Source organism: Sus scrofa, chromosome 14 (assembly GCF_000003025.6).
Source record: "Sus scrofa isolate TJ Tabasco breed Duroc chromosome 14, Sscrofa11.1, whole genome shotgun sequence".
Classification (NCBI taxonomy): Eukaryota; Metazoa; Chordata; class Mammalia; order Artiodactyla; family Suidae; genus Sus; species Sus scrofa.
Genome location: NC_010456.5, coordinates 86539346 through 86564695, shown reverse-complemented (window position 1 = coordinate 86564695; position 25350 = coordinate 86539346). Strand labels below are relative to the sequence as shown.

The window sequence follows — 25350 nt, the reverse complement described above, 5'->3', positions numbered from 1 at the left end:
TCTTCATAAAGTTCTTACATAATAATTTTAAAGACTATCACAATGTAAATACTCTCTTGTAACAGGTTTCTTTTTTATTAAACATTACAATACCTGTTATCATTTTTTTAGTATCCACCACATGCCAGGCAAGACCCCTAAAGATGTCACAGTCATTGAGGTATTTATCATCATCAGAACTCTGTGAAATATGGACCATTTTACATCTAATGGAAATGAAGTCCAGAAATGTTAAGTATCTTGCCAGCATTCACACAGCCAGCAAGCAGCAGGGCTGGGATTCAAATTCTTACAACTGGAATTCAGAATAAAGGTTCTTCCTCACCATGGAAATTTGTTTCCCTTAGCAAGGAATGCTCTTTTAAAACACCCTGGAAATGGCAATGTAAAAATCCACCATCTAATACTATTCCTTATCTAGTTAATTCTCAACTGTTGAGCATTTAGGTTGTTTCCAGTTCTTGCTGTTTTAAACAGTGTTGCCCTGAGAATCTTTGTACAAGCGTCTTTTCAGAAACGGAATAATTCCTGAGAATGAATCCCTAAGGGTAGAATTGCTATATGTGCACATTTTAAAAGCATTTGATTCTCCCCACCAAATTGCCATTCTAGGAATATCATGCCAGCCCACACTCCTACCAGCAGACTGTAAAATTGTCCTTTTCTCCATAGATCGCCTGAGTTTTACTGTTGCATCTTGTGATTTGATGCAGTGCTTAATAGACGTATCACTGTATATGGGATTTTGGCTACCTACAGCTATGCATTGCTGTTCTGTGAACATGCTATAGAAGCTAAGATTTGGAATGCTGAGCTCTGCTTTGTTGGGGTGACAGGTGGATGGAAGGAGAGACAAGGAGCAGGTCATTGGGTGGTTAATGCATGTGAGGCGGCATTAGGTTTCCAAGGCATCCCTGAAACCCTAACCTTGCCATCCACAGACAGTGCCAGCCACTGTGTCCTCCCTCTCCCAGAGTTGCAGCTGTTTCATGAACCACATCAGTAAAGCTGGAGAAAGGCAGTCATTGTCATTCCCATGGTCTCCCCATGGGTTTCATCGCCAACAGCATCCCCCTGGGAAGTGCTCTGCAGGCAAGGACACAATAGCAGTTTCCCCAGCCATCCTTTCAGGAGTCCAAGCAGTGCAGAGGGGAGAACACAGCTATCTTTGGAGCCAGATGGACCTCAAATTGATCTGGCCCCACCACCCACTATCCATGTTTGTTTGGGTCAAGTCACTTTATGTTTCCGAGTCTCAGTTTTTTTATCTATATGTTGGGATTCATGTTCTGACCCACAGAATTATACCATGGATGGAAATGGAATCATGTTTCTGACAGCCCAGAACCCCTACCCTATAGCTGGCATGGCAGACATCTCATCTTTTCTGATAGCATGTACGCTTGATGTTTGTAGCACCAGCGGTATTGTTTGGGGTAAAGTGTGTTGCTTGGCCCTTTCCGAAAGCAGTTAGGATGTAGTAGAAGAGCATTATGAAGTTCTTGCCTCCAAGGGTGTTGTCTCTAAAAGTTTGTGCTCCCAGTGAGTTCTGGGAATGGCCGAATCACTGGTGCAATGAAAGGCAATGCAATCTCATTTTATTACCAGTGTGTAGCAATGGAGATGAGTCATCCAATATTCAAGCTCACTTGTGGCTTTGTTTATGGAACCCAACCTTCCCCCAGCAAAATAGGCTGATCATATTCCCCCAAATATTAGGGAGGATACTCTCAGCACTGGACCAGATACCCCCATGATCTCAATCCCTTTCCATTTGCAGCAGCACTCCAGCATGCGGTGCACTGGGGAGGAAGAGGACTTCAGGAATAGGCTTAGATTCTGTTTGCAGAGATGCTTCCTGGGAGACAAACTAGGGGTGGCCTGTCTGCCTGCTGCTGTCCTGGAATCCCGGGGATGGATGCCCAGATACCCTTGACTTTCTTCAATGTCAAAGCTGTTCTTTCCTCCTTTCCCCCAAGTGTTTACATCTGTTCTGTTCTGTGTGAGCCAAATGCCTCTTCTTTTTCTTTTAGGGAAAGGAGAGAGTGCAGTAAAGCCAAATGTTTAGATGCAGGCTGAGCACATAAGGAAGACTTTCTCAGGAGTTTGGGTAGTAGTGAGAGCTAGTGCCTGGTAAAGTGGAGAGCTCTGACAGAACTTTGTGTTCTGTTGTTGGTCAAAGGCACCTTTGGAGCCAAGAGCACACAGGACAGTGGAGATGGAGTCTGTTATAGATCTGGTACCTGTGTGGTGTGTGATACTATGGATTGTGTAATGAGATTAAAGAAATCATTTTAATCAGCCTGTCCTAGGAATTATCACTGATCCCATTCATTGTATAACATTCCTGTCTATCTTTTGGCCTATTACACTTCACATGTATACAGAACAATATAATAATGTATTCATTCTATTGTTTTCTACTACTTTTATTATACATATATATTTTATAGATGTATAGAAAAAATATATTTCCATGTTTCTACATAGTCTTTTTTCAAATTAAAGTATAGTTGATTTCCAATGTGATGCCAATTTCTGCTGTAAAACAGTGACCCAGTCATACCCATATATATGTTCCCTTGTATTATCTTCCATCATGGTCTATCCCAAGAGACTGGATGTGGTTCCATATGCTATAGAGTAGGACCTCATTGATTATATATTCTAAATGTAATAGTTTGCATCTACTACTCCCACACTCCCAGTCCCCCCCCCCTTGGCAACCACAAATCTGTTCTCCATGTCTGTGAGTCTGTTTCTGTTTTATAGATAGGTCCTTTTGTGCCTATCATGTGTTAAGTGATATCATGTAGTAGTATTTGTCTCTTTCTGACTTACTTCACTTAGTATGAGAATCTCTAGTTGAATCCATGTTGCTGCAAATGGTATTATTCCATTCATATTTTATGGCTGAGTAGTATTCCATTGTATATATGTATCACATCTTCTTAATCCATTTATCTGTCAATGGATATTTAGGTTGTTTCCATGTCCTGGCTATTGTGAATAGTGCTGCAGTGAACATAGGAGTGCATGTATTTTTTGAATTGTAGTTTTGTCTGGATATAGCCTAGGAGTGGGATTGCTGGGTCATATGGTAGTTCTATGTATAGTTTTCTAAGGTACCTCCATACTGTTCTCCATAGTGGCTGTACCAATTTATATTCCCAGCAACAGTGCAGGAAAGTTCTCTTTTCTCCACACCCTTCTAGCATTTGTTATTTCTTTATAATACTATCATTTGAATAAAATTATAGCACATTCATGAACAATAATTTATTAATTTTCCTAAACTAAATATTTAAATTATTTGTGTGCTTACTTTATAATCAATATTATATTTAAAATATCTGTCATATCATTAAGATACATAGATACATTGGCTTACTTTTTAGGTTAAATTCTTAATTTGCTAGGGCAAAGAATATGAGTAGTTTTAGCCATTCATGTCATGGATTGCTGCATTACTTTCTAAAGGGTTGTGTCATTCTGTGATGTCTATTACGATGAAGGATCACGCCCACTTTGTCACCACCTCATTAACACTGGTATGATCAATTAAAAGCAAACAAACCATAGAAGTAGTAAATTCTATTTCTAGACTATGTTCACTTTCAAACCGCCACTTTTCTTAGATGATCTAAAAGGCCTTCCTAGCTCCTGAAGGATCTGGGGCTGGAGCCCCAGGAACCCAGCTCTAGCTCTAAAGGGTTGTCTGGATCTCTTTGCCCCCTGAGACTCTGCACAGAGCCGAAGGCTTGGGGGAGGCTCTGTTGAATCTACCAGCCATGTCTCCAGCCTAACTTTCCAATAGCCACTCCAAAGCATTGATGCAGAGTAAGTCGATGATTAGAAATTCAGAATACATTTAATATTATAAATGAGCCAGCCATATAAAAGTAATTTAACTCATTAAAGAGTGAAATCCAGTATTTGTTCTTGTTTTAATGCAGAACTCAAATCTGTGGTACCACCGTCTTTTAGGCTTTATGAAATAAATGTCCATGATCTATTTGTAAATAGCTCACTTGCCTATTACTTCTGCTCTCAGATAGCATCCTCCTTAACTCCCCATGGCCACCCGGGACATAGGGAAAGGACAGGACTGGGGGGGCGTAAGAAAGAATGAGTTGGTTTTGAACAGGAAGTGGCAAAAGAGTCGCTCTAGAGATCCATTGTGTCCCTCAGCCAAGGGAAGCGCAGGCCGCCTTCAGGAAGGTATTTGGGTTCACCCTTCTCTTTCTGTGAGGAACAGCCAAAGGTACATGGTGCAAAGAGACTAGATTCCTGCCAATACTCTGTCTTCCTAAGAGACTGGAGGGGGGGATCCTCAATAGAAGAAGATAATATAAATAGGAAATGACAGATGTTTCAAAGTGGAGAGGTCTCTGGCATGGAGTTGAGGGTGGGAGAATGGAGGAGCAGGTAGAAATGCCTTCCAATGGAAGCAGAGACTAGATAAGAGTCTGAGCCACAGGGAGGGAGCTGAACTGAGAGCAGAATAAGGAGAAATGCTCAGACTTGAGAAAGGCAGAGGAAGAGCTCCTAATAGGAAGGCAGAGAAAGAGAGGGAATTCTTGGTTCTCCTAGAGGCAGATGTTTAGAATATTTCGTGTTCCCCACATATGGAGAAGTCAGAAGGATTAGCAGCATAGAATAGGAAGGAGATACATAATTTATTAGAAATAACATAGAAAACTAGTTCTGATCCTACAAAGAAGAGGCTTGTAACTTTGGGGAGGTTATGGGGAGTTCATTCTGCATGGGACACAAGAAGAGGATCTATATAAAGCAGATATAGCCATGATGGATGGATTGTTTGGGCTTCTTATAGATGGTGTGAGGCATTCCTGAGAAGCCTTCTGTCTCATACAGGAGCCGTGACTCACCAGAAGACTGGGGAGACTGTTTTCCAGGTCTAGGAAGTTTACCTGGAAAGTAATGGACTTGGGGAGCCAGGGGAAGGTTTTAGTGGTACATATTACCCAGAATGAGGCTAAGAGAGGAAGACCCAAGGAAGCACTGAGATGCTGAGGAAGGGATGTTGGGAATGGAGAGTATTTTATAAAGATAGAGCCCCGTTGCTATTGCAGCTTCTGAGTTGGCCCACATATAAGCTGTGGTGCATATAGCTTTCCAAAGTCTTCCTTGTTCTGGCCTCATCAGGTAGATTAGGGACCAGCCATGTGCTCCTTGAAGCAGACATAAAAATATGGTAGTAAATGTAGTCCCTGTTTACCAATTGGGAGATTGAGTGTCTAGGGTCATTTAGCAACTCAAGGAGAACTATTCTCCTCTTTTCCCAACTGCCTTCCTTGTTAGCAAGGATTTGCAACTGAGACATTGCCAGAGTCCCTTGCATATGTTTTCTGACTTCTCAGCTTAGGCAGCGGAACTATAAATGCAGCTTCCTTCATGCATCTGTGCTCACCTGTCACTTAGCCCATGCTGGAGCCCCAGATGCCTGTGGCTTGACCGATGCAAGTGCCCCATCAGAATGGCCATGCCAGGCTTATGTCAGAGTCAGTTTCCACTCGAGCTGGGCCAGCTTATTTTCTTTCTCCTTCTTGGAACATCCCTTGAAACATAGAAATGAACTTGATCTTAATTCTTCCTTCAACATGACATGCCCTTTTGAAATCGTGCAAATAACAATGTCCGATTGTCATGTTGAATTGCGAGCATGGGTATGAAATGCTCCAGAGTCAGACAGAAGCCAAATATTAGGTCATAAGTCAACATTTTTGCTGAGAAACTTGGTTACTAAGAGGTGGAAAATTTATATCTTTTCATGAGAAAACGTGTTTGCCAGCAGGAAAAAAATATTTCAAAGACTGTTATCTTCCCATGTGGAGGGAGAGAGATGAGTATAATTTTGCAACCTGGTCAGCGCCCTTTAGGGACTCCTGAAATTGGCTTGGCCAAGGAAAGAGGCTCTAAGGTAATATTTGGATCCTTCCCTGAGGTGAACGTCAATGGGTGGCACGGCGAGTGTCATTTCTTACAAGGTTGTTGGGCAAATTGTGTGAAGGGATAGGAACAGTATATTCCTGGTAGGGGGAGACCACATTCTACCTATAAATCCTTCCAATGGAAAGTTCTGGATGAGAAAAGGAAGAGCCATCTCGGCCCACAGGCATGGTCTCCAAAGAGGTAAAATCTTGACAAGCTTCATCTTTGCAGTTATGGCACTCTCTGGAACGTCTCAGTGCACATGAGGACTCAACGGAATAAAGGCAGGAGAGTGGAATAACACCCCTGACAGTGCCACGAAGCTTGTAGCTTGCCAACTTGACTTGTTATCTTATGTTTCAGCCCTGCCACTGCCCCATACCAGGGTCTTTCCGGTCTAGTGTGAGCTGTGGTAGGAGGGAAGCAGAAGGCAAGAGACATCTATATACTCTCTAGAGAATTAAAACCAGGCTTTTTGCTGCATTAAGAACATTATGGTCTATTTTAAGCTGGCCAAATGACAATGTCTAGTTTACATCTTCTTCCAAAATTCAGAGTAGTGCACACTTCCTTCCGAGTGCCTAAACTCCAGGCCAAGTCAGGATTATGGCTCAGGATAGAACTGAACATCTGCTATGGATGGATATGATGGAGCAAGACTTTATCTGTGGCTGAGGTAAATTGATGGAATGATCTGCCAGCATTGCATGGATATAGAAACATTAACACCAGAAACCGCCTCTATATACACACATGTATGTGTGTGCACATGCGTGCATATATGTGTGTGTGTGCATATAAATGTGCATGTGTATGTGTGCCACTCTGGTGTGGGCAGTGAAGAGCAAGTGGCAGAAATCTAGCCCGGCACCATAATAATCAGGACCCTGTCCTTATGGGCTTCTTCCCCATGTATAGCAGGTTCACAACTTGTATATTCAGTCACAGCCACCTGGGGCACTCAACCTAGGGCTGCCTCCCATGTTCACCTTAAGCAAAGCACAATTTCTAAGTCAAAATATTAGATGGACACTGTTAGATATCTGCCTGAATCTCTGATCATAAAGTCTTAGGTCTCTGGTCTCAGACTTTCTGCACTTTCCTAGGTAAGCTTGGAAATCTGAAATAGGTGCTTGCTTTGTGACCAGAGGCTAGCTTAGAGCTGTATGTAGCTTATCTTGCCCACCTCTCTCTGTGAGATGTGCAACACCAGGGCCTCCAAGAAGCAATGTCATAGCCTTTTATGTCTAACACAGTGAGTGGCATCAACTGGTGGTGGAATCTGAAGACGGGAAAGAAAATAGGAGTTTGCTATGCTGGCTGGTTGGACAGGAGGACCATTTAGGAGGGGTCCCCTCAAACCCCACCATGGAGATGCTTCGCTGCTTGAAACCAATATGGCCGGCCAGGTCTGCCTGATTTCATGGTGATTTTGGTCTTTCAGGCAAAGAAGGGGAACTACGCCTTTCTGTGGGATGTTGCCGTGGTGGAATATGCAGCCCTGACAGATGATGACTGCTCCGTGACGGTCATTGGCAACAGCGTCAGCAGCAAGGGCTATGGGATCGCCCTGCAGCATGGCAGCCCCTACAGGGACCTCTTCTCCCAGAGGTAGGCGTGGTCAGTGAGGTGGCCCTAACAGCCAAACCCCTATGCTGGGGATGGATTTTAACCTTCTTTTAGGAGGTGAGAGGGAATACAAACTTGTTTCTTCATCACGTTTTCCTCAGCATGGCTATGGACTGATACAGGCTCCTTACCATCCACACCCCAAATAGTCCTGTGCTGGGTCCTGGAATAAAGAAGAGGAAGTGTATGTTCCATCCCATGAAGGGGCACAGTCTCAATGGGAACTGTGATGAAGTAGGTGATGCCTGCACAGGACAGTGAGACAGAATATTCTTGGGGGTGGGGGAGGGCAGAGGAGGGCATCTGACCAGACCCAGAAGACCAGGGAGAACTTTCCAGAGGAGGTGACACCTCAGGCCAGAAGTAGGATTTATCCAGACAGACCTAGTCATTTAAAATCAAATGAAAGAGGAATTCCCATCATGGTGCAGTGGTTAATGAATCCAACTAGAAACCATGAGGTTGCGGGTTTGGTCCCTGCTCTTGCTCAGTGGGTTAAGGATAAGGCGTTGGCATGAGCTGTGGTGTAGGTTGAAGATGCGACTCGGATCCCGTTGCTGTGGCTCTGGCGTAGGCCGGTGCCCACGGCTCCGATTTTACCCGTAGCCTGGGAACCTCCATATGCCGCAGAAGTGGCCCTAGAAAAGGCAAACACACACACACACACACACACACACACACACACACAAATTAAATGAAAGAGGAGTTCCTGTCATGGCTCAGTGGTTAACGAATCCGACTAGGAACCATGAGGTTGCGGGTTTGGTCCCTGCTCTTGCTCAGTGGGTTAAGGATAAGGCATTGCCGTGAGCTGTGGTATAGGTCGAAGATGCGCTCGGATCCTGCATTGCTGTGGCTCTGGTGTAGGCCGGCGCTACAGCTCTGATGAGACCCCTAGCCTGGAAACCTCCATATGCCACAGGAGCAGCCCAAGAAATGGCAAAAAGACCAAAAAAAAAAAAAATTAAATGAAAGATTAGTTGGGTCTGGTAAGAGCCCAAGAATAACTTCTTAGGATAAATAGTCAGTGGGAAGAGTCAGTACAGAGACATGAAAAAAGTGGGGCCAGAGAAGCAGGTTGACTCCATACTCACCTGTACATGGGCTGAGGGGTGGAGCAGGGACCTGACCCTCATCACCTGCCTCCTCCCCATCCTCTCAGTTCAGCTTCCTGTTGATTAACACTAGCAATGGTAGGTATGTTGAGGGAAAGTGGTGGTGGGGACACTGTATAGACAGGAGTGTTCCGGCCTAAGCTAAGGCCCATGGACCCCATGCACCAGAAAGAATATGTGTGTCCTTTGCATTGGCCCATTTAGCTTCCCTGGTGATTTTCTGGGGCTTGTCCATCCTGTAGGCTTGACCTTCTCTGGACTCATGGGCATGATTGAGTTTCCAAGTGCTCAGTCTGGACACCTGGCCAGCCTCCTTGAGGAAGATCATCTCTCATTGTCCCACCCTCATTTCTCGCTTCACCACAGGAACGTAGTCCTTGACCAGGTTCCCCGGCCTCACAGACAGGGTGGAGATGAAGAGCCTAGGTGAGCTTGGTAGCCTTTTCCCAGGAGCCAGCTTGCTAACAGGGGCTCTTATCCCCATGGATGTCTAAACCCACCACTCACATGTCTGTGTGCTGACATCCTGGCGGGTGAAGGAGCAGAATGGCAGAGCTCTGCCTTGGTACACCAAACTCCCAGCTGTGGTAGAAGTGTCTAGGTGAAAAGGCTGTCATGGCACCAAGGCTCAGGGGCAGTCCCCGCTTGCCTGGTGAATGCATGCCCCCCAGAACTGAGGAGCACCCACTTTGAGGGTCAAGGTTGTTAAAGATCATTCGTTTAGCATCAGAGAGGGTCACGTGCACCAAGGGTGTGCATCCAACTACTGGCAGAGTTGGAGGAGAATGCAGGTCCCCTGAGCCCCAGGACTGTGCCCCATGCTGCTGTGGGATCTCCAAGCCCTACCATGTCCCTTCTACCTTCTAGATGTTGAACATGCCCTTCTGATCACATGCACCTGAGTCTAAACCCCATCCTCACAAGGCCAAGGAAGAACGCCTGCAACCCATTCATTCATTCAGTGACTTGTTTGCAAAACTTAGGAAGGAGGGGGATAAAACTAATTAAATTAAATGAGGCCTTGGGGTTTTCTCTAGAATTTAATCGGGTATATATTTTGTGCCTCCCTTTGCTCCCTGGAGCAAAGTGAGCTGACACTAGAGAAGGAGGAGGAGTGATTTATCAATTTGGGGGATGAAAGGCATGAAGAAGGAACAGCCCCTCTCCAGGATGTATAATACATTGGTGTTATAATACATGGCATTCCACAGGCCATCAACCTGTAAGCACTTCCCATGAACAGATTGTAGGGGAGCTTGTGGGGACCCCTGCAGCAGCACCACCAAGACAGTTAATGTGCCCCAAGACAGTGCTCATAGATGCACAGGGTCCTCAGAGCAGGAAGCTTAGGGCCCCAGTGCATTCAAACTGCTCAGAGATCCTCTAAAGTCTGACATGAACACGCACACCCTGGAGAAAGGAGAGAGCTTTGTTCTCACAGAGGGTTCAAGGGTCATGAATGCAAGTGGCTAGTCCAGTGTCTATATTTTTCTGGCAGGATGTGATTAATTATTCTTTGCTGTCACCAGAATGTCATGTGCTCTATGTAAGGAAATATCCCTGGTGGGCTGTGCTGTCCTCCAGAAGTATAGTCCTTGGTCTCCATGTTTTAGGTCTTCCTGGGCTGAAAGCATCCCTCACCTCCCTAATGCAGGAAGGTGGGTGTGCACTTGGACAAAACACTCAGACCTCAGGTTTCCAACTTAGTGCTGCCAGTAGTCCTTTAAAAGGCTCCATTATATGGTGCATGCACAACAGTGAGCTGCCCCTGGCTGGGTCACACCTAGGAGAAGGAAGATGGCAGATCCAGGGAGCAATGCTCCATGTCATTGACAGAAAAAAGGGCTATGTATAAACAGTGGATTCCAGTCTTCTCTGGAATAGCTGTAACCTTTCTTCCCTTAGTCTCATGAACTAAGTTATTTCCTTGACTCTGTATATTTCCCTTCCTTGGGCAGAGGACAGAGTCTATAGGCTACAATGTGTGTGTGTGTGTGTGTGTGTGTGTGTGTGTGCGTGAGAGAGAGAGAGAGAGAGAGAGACTTGGGTTGAGTGCTTTAGCCCTTTTGTGGACCACCGCATGCAGAGTAGGCATTCAGCAAACGTTTAGCAAATTCCTAACCATGTATAGAATACCTACTGTGTAGCAGGCTCCAGGACTATTGACTAAAGGAAAGCACCTGCAATTATATCTGTCTGGAAAATAGAACAACTGGCTTCAGGAAGTGGCTATTATCACTCTGGCTTACTCATAGACAGGAGCAGAGATTATTATGGTGTGCATTAGTTTAGCCTCGTTCCGGGAGTCATTTTGTGCCTGTGACTTGTTTTATCTTTCCTCTGTTGCTTACAAATTTAAATTTTCTTTTAGATTTGCTTGTTTGTTTTATTTTACTCTCTGTTTTCCTGTCAATTGCCTTACATGCTTCCTGGAATAATATTGGGCATAAAAAATGCATACAATTATAAGGAGCAGGAAGAAGGGAAACGTCAGCAAAATTAAGCCGCCTACCTGAATTTGCAGTTAATGAGCGTTGGAAGAGGTATCCAGCCCTAGGGCCCCACTCTGGTTGGAGTCTCACCATCCTCTAGGCCAGAACTGATTCTCAGAGAGCAGGCTGACTGCACTTAGCAGCCTGGTGTTCTGGAAAGAGCATGGCCTCCCCGGTCAGCATGACCCAGCTCTGCAGAGCTGCTTTGCCACTTTCTAATTGCAACCTCAGGGCACGTCATCTAGATGCTGAGCCTTGGGTCTTCCATCTGTAAACCTGACATTATACTAAGAACTACTTTAGAGGCTGTTGTGAGAATTCAAACAATGTAAAATGATCAGTCCCTACTATGTTCTCAATAAAAGGTATCTCCTGTCAATGCTGGATGGATAGGGCTGCTGGTCAATATGGCACCAGAGCACAATACCACATTGACCCACTGAAGAGCTTGTTAGATCTTGAGCTGAGTGGTCCCACGTGTTCCTGTGTTCCCTCTTTTTATTTTGTCGTGATAATTCTGTGAAGTAGGGGCTTTTGTTATTGACCCAGGTCCTTGGGCGCTTTAATCAATCCAAATTGGTAAGAGGCCAGATGAGGAATTCAGGAAAAGCTTAAGTGGGATTTGTGCTGAAGTTTGAGGCAGTGAAAACAAGTAACAGGTGCCCTTGCTCACTCTCTGCTCTCCAAAGGGGGCAGACTGGTTCCTTAAATGGAGTGAAGGTGGGAGTGGGTCTGTGGTGGGGTCAAAGGGGTGGCTAAGGTTGTCTTTCCACCACCTTGGTGGTGCTGTGTTCAGGGATCATGCCCAACTCCCTGATTTTATTCCTAGCACCTGAGCAATAGCAGGTTTGTGGTCTTTTTGTATCTTACTATTCCTAATTGCCTCAACTGCTCAGACCCACAGTTATCTTTATTCCCTTATAGTTGCTTTGTATTCTATTGCTGGAACACAGCCCCTGTTCCGTAGAATCTGCTCATCTAGCAGGGATCATGGATCTCTCTTGCTATGATGAGGAAGCCAAGCTTAGCAGGGACAAATCCCTTGTTGGGGACACCAAGCTGGGTTTGGTGCCTCCAAAACCTCTGAATTCAGGTGCAATTATAAGTTCTCAAATAGGTGGTTTCAGGTCCCAGCCTATCTCACTTTTGTTATGATCTTAGATTATGGTGATACAAGAAAGTTGAAAGGTTTACTAACATGGCTAATGTGAATGGCAGAATCTGGGCTTGGACTAATGTCCATCAGAGCAGGATATGTGCTGATGAATACAAAACTCTGCTGCTTCTCCATAGTGAGCCAGTAGCTCAACTACGAGTGCTTTCTTTAAGGCCCTGAGGCATTACACATCCAGCCTTGGGGTTCCTATAACTGCCAGAAGGCCCAGCCTACTTGGACCTGCCAGTAGAGACTTAAATAACAGTCACTCAGCATGAGCCAGTGGTTGTGCAGACATGCAGTTTTCCTAACATACATAGAGCCACTTAGAAGATGTGGGACAGTGCACCTGCCCAGTTAATCATGGTATGTGCCACAGAAGAGACCTATGGCATACCAAGTGCAACCCCAAGCCACACAAATGCCTATGTAAATCATGCTTTTATCTCAGTGACCAAGCTGCATTCTAAATCTTTTGTGCTGACTCATGCCCTGGCCATTTAGTTGAATTATCTCATTATTTCACTACAGCCATGTTAGTCAATCTTAGTATTCATGATTCAGTTAATCCATTCATACATTACCAATGCAACAAACACCCATTGATAACTCAAGTTGCGCTGGCCATGGTGCTTGCCTAGGGGAAGCCATGAAGAGTGACGTATAGCCTCTGTTCCATAGGCTCTGCTCACCTAGTGGGGATCATTGGTCTATCTTGCAATGATGAGGAAGCCAAGCTTAGCAGGGACAAATACCTTGTTGGGGACACCAAGCTGGGTTTGATGCCTTCAAAACTCTGAGGCAGCTGTTCCTGGCACAGAGCCAGGCTGTTCTTAGCCAGTAAGAGGCCATGCTATGCTGGGTTCATGATGCTGACAGGGCAGGGCACTCTTTCCAGGCTGTCACCCTCCCTCTCCACCAGTCACAGCCCATGCATTGTCTTGGAGCTCAGCTTCAGCCTGTGGTCACAGCTGGCCTGCAATGCAGGTCCAGGGCAGAGACTGCTCAGATGGCCAGGTGGCTGTGAGCATCTCCTGACCCTACTGAACCACTGCTCTTGAACTGTGCACACCCCAGAGGGCTCTAAAAGGCCAGAGGGCTCAGAAAGGCCATTGTGGGTATTGTCAGCTGAATATCTCATCATTGTCAGTGGACCAGGCTAAAAGAGTCCTTCTCCACCGATAGAAAAGCTTGGGTTTGAGGAGCCTAAGGGCTGTCAGTTACTTCTAGTTCCCTCTCCAACTCTGGGATTACATAAAGAGTCCATAAAATACTACAACAAAGGCAAATAGCCACCCAGACACCTACCTGGGGAATATGGGACTGGTGGAGTCACCCCAGCTTTGCAAGCTGCCTGTTATAAAAAAAAAAAAATCCAGGCTGCCTCTTACACGTCTCAGAGCCCACATTCTTAGTTCTACCTGCTTCATTATTTTCATTACACATCCTCCTCCTCCTCATCCACCATCTCCAGCCTCATTGGCCACATTTTAGCTTCTCATACCTCCCGAGCACTTACTGCAGACAAAACTTTCAAACGTGGTTCTAGTCTCGGGAGGCTCTTTGTCCTCCTCATTGGATGCCATCCCCGCCAACCACAAAGGGACTTTGGCAAGACATTTCGCCTCTCTGCCTCAGTTTCCTTTTCTATAAACATGAGCACATGGAAGTAGACTTTTCAAAGTGCTGACATGAGAATTAAACAGGATTTGCCAGGCACTTAGGAGCCTTCCTGGCACATAGAGTGCTAGACCAGTGTGAGCTGCTTGGTGCCTGCCTGTCACCTCCTTGATGAGGTCTCCCCCCACCTCCAGGCTCAGTCACCCTCCCCGGGCACTCTTTCTTAGCACCTCTGCTTTCACTCTGTCATGTCCATCACAGCTTCTGTCTCCATATTGATGGCTCTCATTGTTTCAAAACCCAGGTATGTGTCTCTAGACCAAACTCTCTGCAGTGTTGAACATCACTTTTGGCACAATGCAGGTGCTCCTCAAATGAGTGATTTGGTGAATCTTAGTGAGAGAGACTTGGGATATAGTTATTGACATTTGAAAGAAAGCCTTGCTGCCAGGCCACATCTGTGTGTTCACCTCATCCATTTCTGTACTTCCTGATTTTATCCTTCAAGCTCTCCCCAGGATCCCATGTGAAGGGTCCTTTTGTGCTTTGCTATTGGACTTGGCCCATTAGTGGTGGGAGGGGTGGGAGAAGGCATCAAGGCTTTGAGGACAAGAGTGACAAAATCCCATGAGTGCATATACACATATTGATTCTCCCTCAGATTCTTTTCCCACATGGATTATCATAGAATTCTGGGTAGATTTCTCTGTGTTATGCAGCACAGAGACTGCTGGCTCACTTTGTTGTACAGCAGAAATTATCACAGCCTTGTAAGTTAACTATACTTCAATAAAACTTTTAAAAAATGATAAAAACTGAAAAAAAAAAAAAAAACCCATGAGTGCTTTGAGGAGGATGCTGTGCCTGCAGAGTGGAGAATGGATTGGGAGGGGAGAGGCTGAGGCAGAAAACTACTTTGATGGTTCAGCATTGCCTACCGAGGGGCTGGCACAGTGGGGAAGGGGTCAGGGCCCCCCTGTGGCTGTGTTGATAAGGTCAGGGCCGTGGCTCACGTGGATTGTATCTTGCAGGATCCTGGAACTGCAGGACACTGGGGATCTGGATGTGCTCAAGCAGAAGTGGTGGCCACACACAGGCCGCTGCGACCTCACCAGCCACGCCAGTGCCCAGGCGGATGGCAAGGCCCTCAAGCTGCACAGCTTCGCCGGGGTCTTCTGCATCTTGGCCATCGGCCTCCTCCTCGCCTGCCTGGTGGCTGCCCTGGAGTTGTGGTGGAACAGCAACCGGTGCCACCAGGAGACTCCCAAAGAGGTCTGTGCCCTGGGCCCTGCTTCTCCTTTCTGCAGCCTAGAGGCAGGAGAGTCCCACTGGGCCACTCGGTGGGCGGTTTTCGTCCAGTTAGTATTTGCCTCAGCCACTTGTCTGGAGACGGCAGTGTTTTGGAGTGGGGGATGGTGTTATTGTTTAATTTTGCTTTGCAAGCAAGAGAACAAATGCAGTGGGTTGTTTTCATGTTTGAACAAAGTGCCAAGGCACCAGCCATGGCCACTAAAGTCGTGTATTTATCTATAGAGCGGGTACAGCATGAGCAGCGCCAGAGAGCCCTTCCCCACCCTGCCCCGCCCATGCGCCTCCACCCTGACCTGGAGAGACCAGCTGTAGGGTAAGAGGGGAAACTGCATTCCTTCCTGGTTCTCTTTGGCTCATCAAGGGCCCTGCTCTCCCAGCATGTGAGGGGGGACGGGCCCCTGCCCCTCCCATCATCCCTTCTCCCTCTCTTCCTCTCTTTGCACACATCCCTTCAGGCACACCTAGCACAGGGAATGCTGTAGCTCTGACTCCAGGTTCTAGGCAAGCTTCCTTCACCATGTGTGCCAAGCATAAGCTGATTCTGCCTTCCACACTTCCTTCTCTCTGGGTTTTGCTCGTCTTCAAGCTCAACTGATAGATAGATAGATATATAGATAGATAGACAGACAGACAGACAGACAGATGGATAAAATCTTCACAAAGTTATCCTGGAGGCAGTTCCTCTAAGGGAGGATGACAAGGAGCATCATTTGGCAATAACACTTCACTGACGGAAACCTACAACAGACACTGTAGCACAAGCCCAGCCACCCCAGGGTAGGGCTGTCATGATGTACTACATATACCTCAGCAACTTCCTGAATCACAGCTTCACTCATAGGTTATGTGATACAAACAGGTATAAATTGCGACCAAGAAGCAGTCAGGTAGCCAGCACCAAACTCAAAGAGGCAGCATCACCATGGCCACCATCTCTACATGGAAAGGCTGCCTGACCACAGCTCCACACGTCAGTCTGTAAGGAGCCCCTGGCACAGCTGGGGGTGAGGACAGACTCTCCATTCATACCAGGCAGTGAGCTCTCTGTCATCACAGTTTTTGCTGCAAGGGGCTTGCTGTTTGACTCAGTGTGTCCGAAATGTTCTGAGGACATCCCTCTTCCTCTCACCGTCTGTGTACCTCCATGTAAGGAAATGCAGGGCTGGAGTCTCCCACTGACTCAAGGCTCTCCTGTCACCCCTGGGTCACAAGAGAGAAGCAAGGAAGAGATGTAAGGAAAACCTACTGAAAAGAATAGTTAATGGTCCCGTCTCTAGCTTCTTTTGCTACTAGAAAATTTTCAGTGAGGATTATAGCACCCTGATTTCTGTGCTAATGTCCTTGCAGTCAGGGAAGGGGGGCAGGTTTTCCAGCTGGGCGAACATGGCACTGTCATGGAGGCACCATTCTGGGACATTGCACAGAGTTAACAAAGTCATCACCTCTCCCGGAGCTCTGGGGCATCAGCAAGGAGATGGGAGGGGAGGAGACTGCAGGGCATAGCAGGGGACTAAGTTGCCTGGCCAGGGAGGTTATATGTTAACATACAGGGAATAGGAACCAGCAAAGGGGTGGTAACAACAGGATTTTAGAAGCCTGTATTTAAAAGCTTTCATGAATAATGATAGTATTTAATCCAGAACTACTTTGTGTTACCGGTTTCCTGTGTTTTATGAGGCAGCATTTGCAATTAGGTGAGAGTGTCTGGTTGAGCTAAGAATGCCTCATTTGGGGGCATTGGCCATATTTCTTAAGAGCTAGAAACCTGCCTTCGGGTGGAATCCTGGTCATATTTAACAGCTTATGCTGCAATGTCTTCAGAGTTTAGACACCTACTTGGGGAAGAGTAGTAATATGCGTTCAACCTCTTAATATTCATGTGGATTTGAGCTCATATTTTTTCTAAGGAATCAGACGATGATGTAGTTAACGAAGGCAGGTGAGTGCACCCAGCTCTACAGATGCAGTAAAGAGCCACCCTTGAGATTTATGGGGGAAGTAGAGCCATTGCTCTAAGCATAAAATATTCATGAAACAACGATGAGGACTGCACAAATGGGAGATGACATGAGGAGTGAGGGGATGAATAGTTTGTCACTGGGCTGGGAGCTTGGAATTCTTGTTGCTTCCCGCCTTTCCTGCTCTCCCTGCCATCCCTGCTTCATTGCAGACAGGGGCTGACTGAGGCTTGAGTGGCCAAGCAGCAGGTTTGCAGAAATAGCCAGGCCCCTCTGTCCTGGCCAGCGGGCCAGCTTCTGTCTGCAAACCCCCACACTGCACTCCTGCATTCCCTAGAAGATGTGTTGCTCAGGACACTCCTCTGGAATGAACACCTTTCCCACCTCCACCCCTCTGATGCTTCTTTGACTCCACAGAGAGACTTTCTTTCCTGCTTCTTTGCCCTCTTCATTCACACTGACCTCACAGTGTCACTCCAAGGTTCAACAAGGGACAGTGTGTAAAGTACCTTGAGCAGCACCTGATCCATGGTAAGCTGTTTGGTGAGTGGTGCCAAGGGGTTCTACCCTCCCAAGGACCTTGTGATGGGCAGTAAGAGATGCAGGGAAGAGGAGTCATATCTTAGGGCATCTCCTTAACTCTGCTGATTCTCTCAAAACCATTTGAGGAGGGCATCCTTCTTCTTGGAGAAATGAGATTCACAGGTATCAGGGGAAGAACCAAGATAGGAGTGATGTGTCCTCCACTGGGCCTTTATGGGGTGTGCACAGGAGCAGAAGTTCCTACCTAGCCTTTTCAGAGGGTTTGAAAATGAAGGATGTAACTGGGGTTTTCTCTGAGCCAGGATCCTGACCCTAGCTAGGCATTCACATCCTCTAAACCCCAGGTTCAGAACTTCTGCTGAAATCTGAGCTTGGCGCAATGGCTACACCACTATCTCTTGGCTTGAGAGAAAGGACAGTGAGTGAGTGTTTCAGTCCATAGCCCAGGGCCTTCCAGTAAGAAGGCTTTGAACACCTACCCTACACCAGTGTGTATCTTAAAATCAGCTGAGATGCCACCCCCACCCCGTTCATCTCTGTAGCAGCCTTGCCCCCACCCCCCATCCATGTAAACACCCATATTGGATAGGATTCCAAATTGCTGCATGTGGTTCACCTGCCTGTCTCTGCCTTGAGTCTGTTGGTGCTTCTCCACTTTGCCTTCCCATCTCTTTGCCCAATCTCTGGAAGAGCGACCTCTCATTAAGGAGTGATGAATATAAAGTATTGAGCATCTTCGCTGTGCCAGGGACCAAGATGGATGCTTCATGAAGAATATTAGCTCATCTGGTAGTGGGAACTCAAAAGTGTTTATCGAATGAATGAACCAGTCTGGGATCCTTTAAAGAAAGCGTTATTAATGTTAAGTTGTTGTGGAATCATTGCAGCTGAATCAATGGCTTTGAGTTCTGGCTGCACATCAGAGGTGATTAATCTTGGAGCTTTTTAGGAGTTCCAGTTGTGGCTCAGTGATAACAAACCTGACTAGTATCCATGAGGACGTGGGTTTGATCCCTCATCTCCCTCTGTAGGTTAAGAATGCAGCATTGCCGTGAGCTGTGGTGTAGGTCACAGATGCGGCTCAGATCTGGCATTGCTGTGGCTGTGGTGTAGGCCAGCAGCTGTAGTTCCAATTCGATCCCTAACCTGGGAACATCCATATGCTATGTGTGCAGCCCTAAAACCAAAAAAAAAGAGAAAGAAAGAAAGAAGGAAAGAAAGAAAGAAAGAATTGATCCTGGAGCTTTATAGAAATATAGATGCTTGGGTTCCATTCCCTAAAGGGTCTTGTTAGGCAGATCTGAACAACTGTCATTTCTAGAAGCTCCACATGTGTTTCTCATATCCTGCTAAGGATGAAAACCGTTGGTCTACACCATCATGCCAAGGGGAAGTTGGGTGGAAAAGATCTCAGGTTTTGGAACCACGTAGATGTGGGTTCTCATCCTAATATCCCACTTATCATAGAATTATATAACCTTGAGCAAGTCTCTTCACACCGTACCTGCTACCGCCACATACGATGGGAGGTGTCTGCTGGCCCCCTCTTCTCATTGCCCTCCCCTACAAAATCTGCAATTAACCCCATCAGAACTCTTTCTCACAATGTTCTAAAAAACTGCCCATCATCCCCTGAGACTACTTCCCCACTTTGTTCAGCTTCTCTGCTCTTTACCCTGAGACTGCCACCCCCCAGACTAACCCTTTGTGTTCGAGCAATAGATCATGTTGAAGGTGTTTGTCCCAGCCAGTTGGGTCTCATTTACCACCTGGTTAGACTGCAGTAACAGGAGATCACCTCCTACAACCATTCTAGTCAACTGGGAAGTCCCTCATCCCATTTTGTTCCTGCCCGACTTAAAATAGGGAGCCGTTCAACTACTAACAAAGTCAGTTCTAAAGAGTCCCAGGTGTAACCAGCTGTTACATAAATGAGAGTTTAGTTAATTACCGTTTTCCAGTACAGTGTATTATTTCCACGTTGGTGAACAGCAGCTTAATTACAGAACTTTATCTCTGCAAGCCAATGCCCGGGAGAGGGTCTCCAGTAACCTCTGTTGGTGCTTATGTTGTCATGTTTAATGTGAGTGAGAAACACAGAGCTGGAATTCAGCCGGATTCATGGATAAATGTAGTCAGTGAATTTTATGCCATATTCAGGAAGGTCTGACTAGGTCAGTTACCTACAGTAAATTAATGAATGCAGCAGCAAGCTTCCAAGTCTCTTTCCACAGCTGTCATTACCTGGTTGAACACTGAAACCTTGAGATAATGAGGATGTAAACTGATGTAGTGCACATAAAAAAGCCCATTATTTGAATTTGCATAACATAATAGAATGCCCTATTTTGTCTAAAATATAGATAATTATTCAAATCACTCCTGCCTCTTTCCTTAAGCAGGCAGATTATTTCTGACTCCTATTTCCTTGGTCAGGGGGCCACCAGAAATGTCTTCACGCGTGCTAAATCTCATCCAGGAAGACAGTGTTTCCAGCATTTCCAAACATGGTAGTTTTCTCTGGTTCTCTCCACTTTAGGTACCTTTTAGGATACACTGGGAGACTCAGAAATGGGCTGCATATGGTTTCCAGAGGTGATAAAGAGGGATTTGCTTTAGCTCTACTAATTTTCTTGTCCAGTTACACAACTCATGTAGAAAGCTCATGATGGCAATCTTCTTCTTCCAGCATTTGATTTTGTGTTGAATCTACCAGTGGTAATAGAATGTGAATAGAATGAGGTCCCGCTGGTGTGGAGAGGATGGATTTCTTGACTGCCATTTGGAGTGGGAAGGTCTCTTTGGAACGTGTGTTCAATTGGCGTGGACATTTTCTGTGTCCTGAGGTGGAGAGGTTACGGGCTAATGAGTAACCTCAGCTGGAAGTTGAGCTCTGCTGCACAGCTTTGCAGCCTTTCTTAGAACTGCTTCATTTGTCCTTAGTTGGAGGCAAGAAAAAGATACAGATTTAAAATATTATATTTAAGGTCTTTCCTCCAAAAATACTGACTCTAGGGTAATTATATTGTCTCCACACCCACACTCTGGGCTGGTCTTTTTACTAGATGCTTTGATACGACCTGGTCAACTCCTCATTATGTGATTACTATGCTAGATTGGTGTCGGTGCCCTAGCACTTCTATAATACTTTTATAACACCCCCAAACTTCCTCTCTCTTGTATTTCACTGGTGAAAGATTTCTTCCCATGACCTCTTTTGCTCACATGTTCTTCCAGAAGATTTTGGTTGGTTGGTCTTCCCCCAAAGCTCTCCTTAAGTCTGTTTTCCCGGCCTTCGGTAAGAGGGCTTCTTTCACTTTGCCCCCACTCTCAATCCCCTGTCTCCCTCTAGACTTCCTTGGCAGAAGTTCTCCCTTCTCCTGTATTCACTGTAGACACAAGAGAATGGGAGCATCTCCTGAACGCTTGTCCTGGCCAAGTATTCCACTGACTCTGAGAAAAAGCCCTCTCCTCTAACTGCCAGAATCCAAATGAACACAGGTGGGACCAAGACACACCTCCCACTTCAAATTAGTCTACTCTTATTAAACTACTTAGTTCCAGTCTCAAAAGGATTCTTAAAGCCCTGAAAAGAAAATACAAAGGAGGAAAAGGCAGATTATGCATCTAACTAGTTCTTCCAATGATCCCAGGACCATTTACTTGGTCATCAGTTTTCCTTCATCTGTTAATAGCTCTGCCAGCAGGGGCACTCAGCTTGTCCATTCTTCCCAAGCTTTGCTGACTGCAAAGAGAAGGGAAGTTGATATTATTAAACTACAAAAGTGTCTGAAATTCTCCTCCAGTTTTTCCAGCTTCCAGGCTTTCTGGTACCTGTTTGTGCCCTTCATACATTTTGAAATGAAAATAGCCTCTAGATACAAATATTTACCAACATAGCCATTGGCACTGACTTTGGCTAATGTACATGAGAACACTGTGTCAGAAGTTTATCAGAAGCTCACAGCAGCCATGAGAGGGCTGGAGAAGCATGCTGGTTGATGGGCAGAAGTCAAGGCTTGTCCAGAGGGCTGGGGAGCAAGATCCAGGAGGATAGTCACAGAATAAGGTTTTCTCAAGTACTACCACTGTAACAGATGGAATGTCAGCCATCCTCTGTCTCTTTATCTCTTTGTTCAGGATTCAGATCCAATTCTATTGTCCTTACTTGGGTTATGGTCCTGCCTTTTGGATACAGGTAGGCAGAGCACTGTCAAACTGTTATCCATTGGGGAAAAGTGATTCCCCCAAAGCAAATAAACCATAGGGAAGATCGATGCTTGATGGCACTAAAAGAACCAATGCCTAGTATAATAGTTTAAAAACTATTAAAAATAGCGTATTTTTCAGGAATAGAAATAAAGTACGTAAATAAAACATAGATAAAAGGGCAAGGTTCACAGAGCTCAATCAACTATGCTTAATAAAGAAGAGATCTTGGATTTGGTTTGTTACGTATTTACAAATTGTTGAAGGAGTCGGTGAAAGACATGGCATGCACCATATTTGGTCTGACTAAATAAAAGCCTGATCCTCTCCAGCACTTCCCCAAATTTCACCCACTACACTTGCCACCCAGAGATGTCCCTAACTTGGAGCTGGTCTTCCAGCATCAGTGAGCTCAGCTCTGCTGTGTGGGACTTCAGATCACTGGAATTTTGGCTCTGCCCATATGGCCATATCAACAATTTCTGATGCGGTTTCTATCTGTGATACCAAGCCCCATAGCGTTGTCCACCCTCAAATCAGTTGGCTTTCTTATCTCCAGCTTCCTCCAGGCACGAATGAGTTTCTCATTGTTGTATGAGTATTGTCAGTTTTCTTGTTTGGGAAAGACAGCAGGTGTCCCACCAGAAGCCAAGCCCTGTGTGCCAGTCATGAACTTAACAAAGTTGTGGAGAGAGCAGTGGCCCTGCCTTCTCCACGCCAGGGGTCATTGGGAGCAAGGAATGGATTGCAGAGGCGCTTCCTTGCCTGAGGAAGGCTAGGTTGAGACTTCCTGGGGGCTAAATGCATGTGCCCTCATAGGAGAGGGGAGCCCATGCCAATTATTTAAGGTCACCTCTTCCTGGGGAATATCCTCTCTCATCAGCCACTAGAACGGCTCTTGGATTGTGTGGCTCCTTCTTTTTTCTTTTGAAATCACATTCAGAGCTTTTACATTTTGTGGTATTTCTGACAACCCTACAAGGTGGGCAGGGGACAGCTTCCTCTCTGCTCCTTGGATGCCGATGTTAGACAGCCTGTGACATTCGGTCTGGAGCGGAGCTTTGACATGGTATTTCTCTTGGAGTTTGACACCAGGGAAACATAGGGAATAACCTTGCCTGGCACATCAGCAGTACTTACTACGGCCTGGAAATAGGACTGCAACTTCTAACACCTCACTGAGGGGCTGGCTGGCTCTTCTGTGGACATCTGGTTTTGTTCCCCAGGTCACTGGGGAGAAAAGGAAGAAGTAGATTACATAGTCTTTGTCTTTAAAAAGCTTTCCAGCAGTTTAACCTCTTTGATTTCTTCTGACATTGTAGGCAAAATATCAAGGAATGATATTTGTTCTGCAAATAAATAATGAACAAACAAAGCAATTCCCTTAATGCCATTCACCATACAGAGAGAGTTGAGTGCGAGGGTCACCCATCTCAGCAGCCTCAACTCTCATGATACCAGGAAAGTCAGCTGACTTCTGGCAAGTCCTTTTCCTCACCATCACACCCCACCCCCATCTTCCTCCAGGACCCCAGCCCCATGAGCCTTCCAGACAGAGACATGCCCCTTCCCTGGCATCTCTGGAGATCTTACATGTTCCAGGCTCCGGCGCTGCCTCTGCCACTCGCTAGGGTTATGATTCAGGGAGGCCATGGACCTTCCTGAACCCAAGCCTCATTTTTGTAGGGTGGGGATGACCACACCAGGTCTTCTGAGCAATATGAGCACTAAATGGAAAATTCATGGGACACATTAGGTGTTCAAGGACCATTCCCTTTTATTCCCATGGAACCTCTTTCTTCTGCTGTTTCTGCCAGTTGTTCAAAGCATCTTCTCCCAAGGGTTGCCTCTGGGTGTGACGGTGATTCTAAGCAAACTGTAGCAGGTAGGGGCCCACATGGTGATTCTAAGCAAATTGTGGTGGGTAGGGGCCCACATACTGTCAAGTCCTGCTTGCTGGGTCTTTTCTACCAGGGCCAGGGGCCTAGGCTACTGGTACGGCAGGTAATGGAGGGCTGGGTATTTAGTTGAGCTGTGGTGGGAAAAGTGGGGGCATGCTCACCCCACTGTCCAGCAGGCTGATCAGGCCTGGGGTCTCCAGCCTCCCAGAGTTTGTAGCCTTGCTTGGAGTGAGGGCTTGGCCTGACCCTCCCGTGCTTTGCCTGCAGGACAAAGAAGTGAATCTGGAGCAGGTCCATCGGCGCATGAACAGTCTCATGGATGAAGACATTGCTCACAAGCAGATCTCCCCGGCGTCCATTGAGCTCTCAGCCCTGGAGATGGGGGGCCTGGCTCCCAGCCAGGCCTTGGAGCCCACGCGGGAGTACCAGAACACGCAGCTCTCGGTCAGCACCTTTCTGCCGGAGCAAAGCAGCCATGGCACGAGCCGGACACTCTCGTCAGGGCCCAGCAGCAACCTGCCTCTGCCACTGAGCAGCTCGGCCACCATGCCCTCCATGCAGTGCAAACACAGGTCGCCCAACGGGGGGCTGTTCCGCCAGAGCCCTGTGAAGACCCCCATCCCCATGTCCTTCCAGCCCGTGCCTGGAGGCGTCCTTCCGGAGGCCTTGGACACCTCCCATGGCACCTCCATCTGACCGCGCCGCCCGCCCTCCTGCCCGCCCGTCCACCCACCCGACCAGCAGAGCTTTTTAATACCAGAAAACAACACAAACCACACATACATACACACACACACAGAGACTCTTTCATTTTTCTTGTATATACCTGTAAATAACGACAGAATGGAGTGGGGTAAAAGTGTATTTTGAATATTCCCAATTTTCGAAGTCAGTAAAAAAAAAAAAAAAAACACAAAACCTGTATGAATGACTTTGTAAATTTTGTTCTATATGAATAAAAACGCAAATTACTTGTGATCATTCTGAAGTGCCAAAGAAGCCCCCTGTTCCTGGGCCTTTCTGAGGGCGAGGGCAGGAGGGGCGATCAGATAAGGCCGCCCCCTGCTGGTGGAGAGGGGAAGGTAAAGCAGCCGGTCCCTTTTGGAGGAGTCCCAAATGCTGCTTGCTGCCCTGTCCCAGAGTTTCCTGCCATGTTCCTCTCTCCTGGCCCTTTGTTCTTCTTAGACCTCTTGCGTCGATAAAGAGTGAGCCTCGGGACAGTGTTGGCCTGACCCCTGGGTCCTTGTACTGTAGGGTGATCAACTGTGCCTACCAGCCTGGGACTGAGGAGGCTCCTAGGACTGGGGCAGTCCTGTTGGTCATCCTACTCCATGTCCCTGTGTGCTGTGGGCCCAAGAGAAGTGCCCAGGCTGAGGCAACGATCTCTGAGGGCTTTGAGGCTGACATGCACTAGGGTTATCCTGATGGCCTTGTTTTTTAACTTTATTTTCCTAATTAGAA

The 25350-nt window shown here is 46.5% G+C and overlaps 1 protein-coding gene across 2 annotated transcripts in view; it reads left to right on the top strand.

Annotated features, from left to right (window-relative positions):
- The window catches only part of GRID1 (glutamate ionotropic receptor delta type subunit 1), a 687194-nt gene extending 662394 nt beyond the window's left edge, over nt 1–24800 (top strand). Inside the window, exons 14-17 of one of the 2 annotated variants that reach the window (XM_021073750.1) lie at nt 7400–7566; nt 14999–15239; nt 15501–15591; nt 24157–24800. In XM_021073750.1, the coding sequence (XP_020929409.1) occupies nt 7400–7566; nt 14999–15239; nt 15501–15590 (498 nt within the window). In that variant the 3' untranslated portion in view covers nt 15591; nt 24157–24800. The remainder of the gene's footprint in view (nt 1–7399; nt 7567–14998; nt 15240–15500; nt 15592–24156) is intronic. The other variant, XM_013983389.2, reaches the window with a different exon arrangement.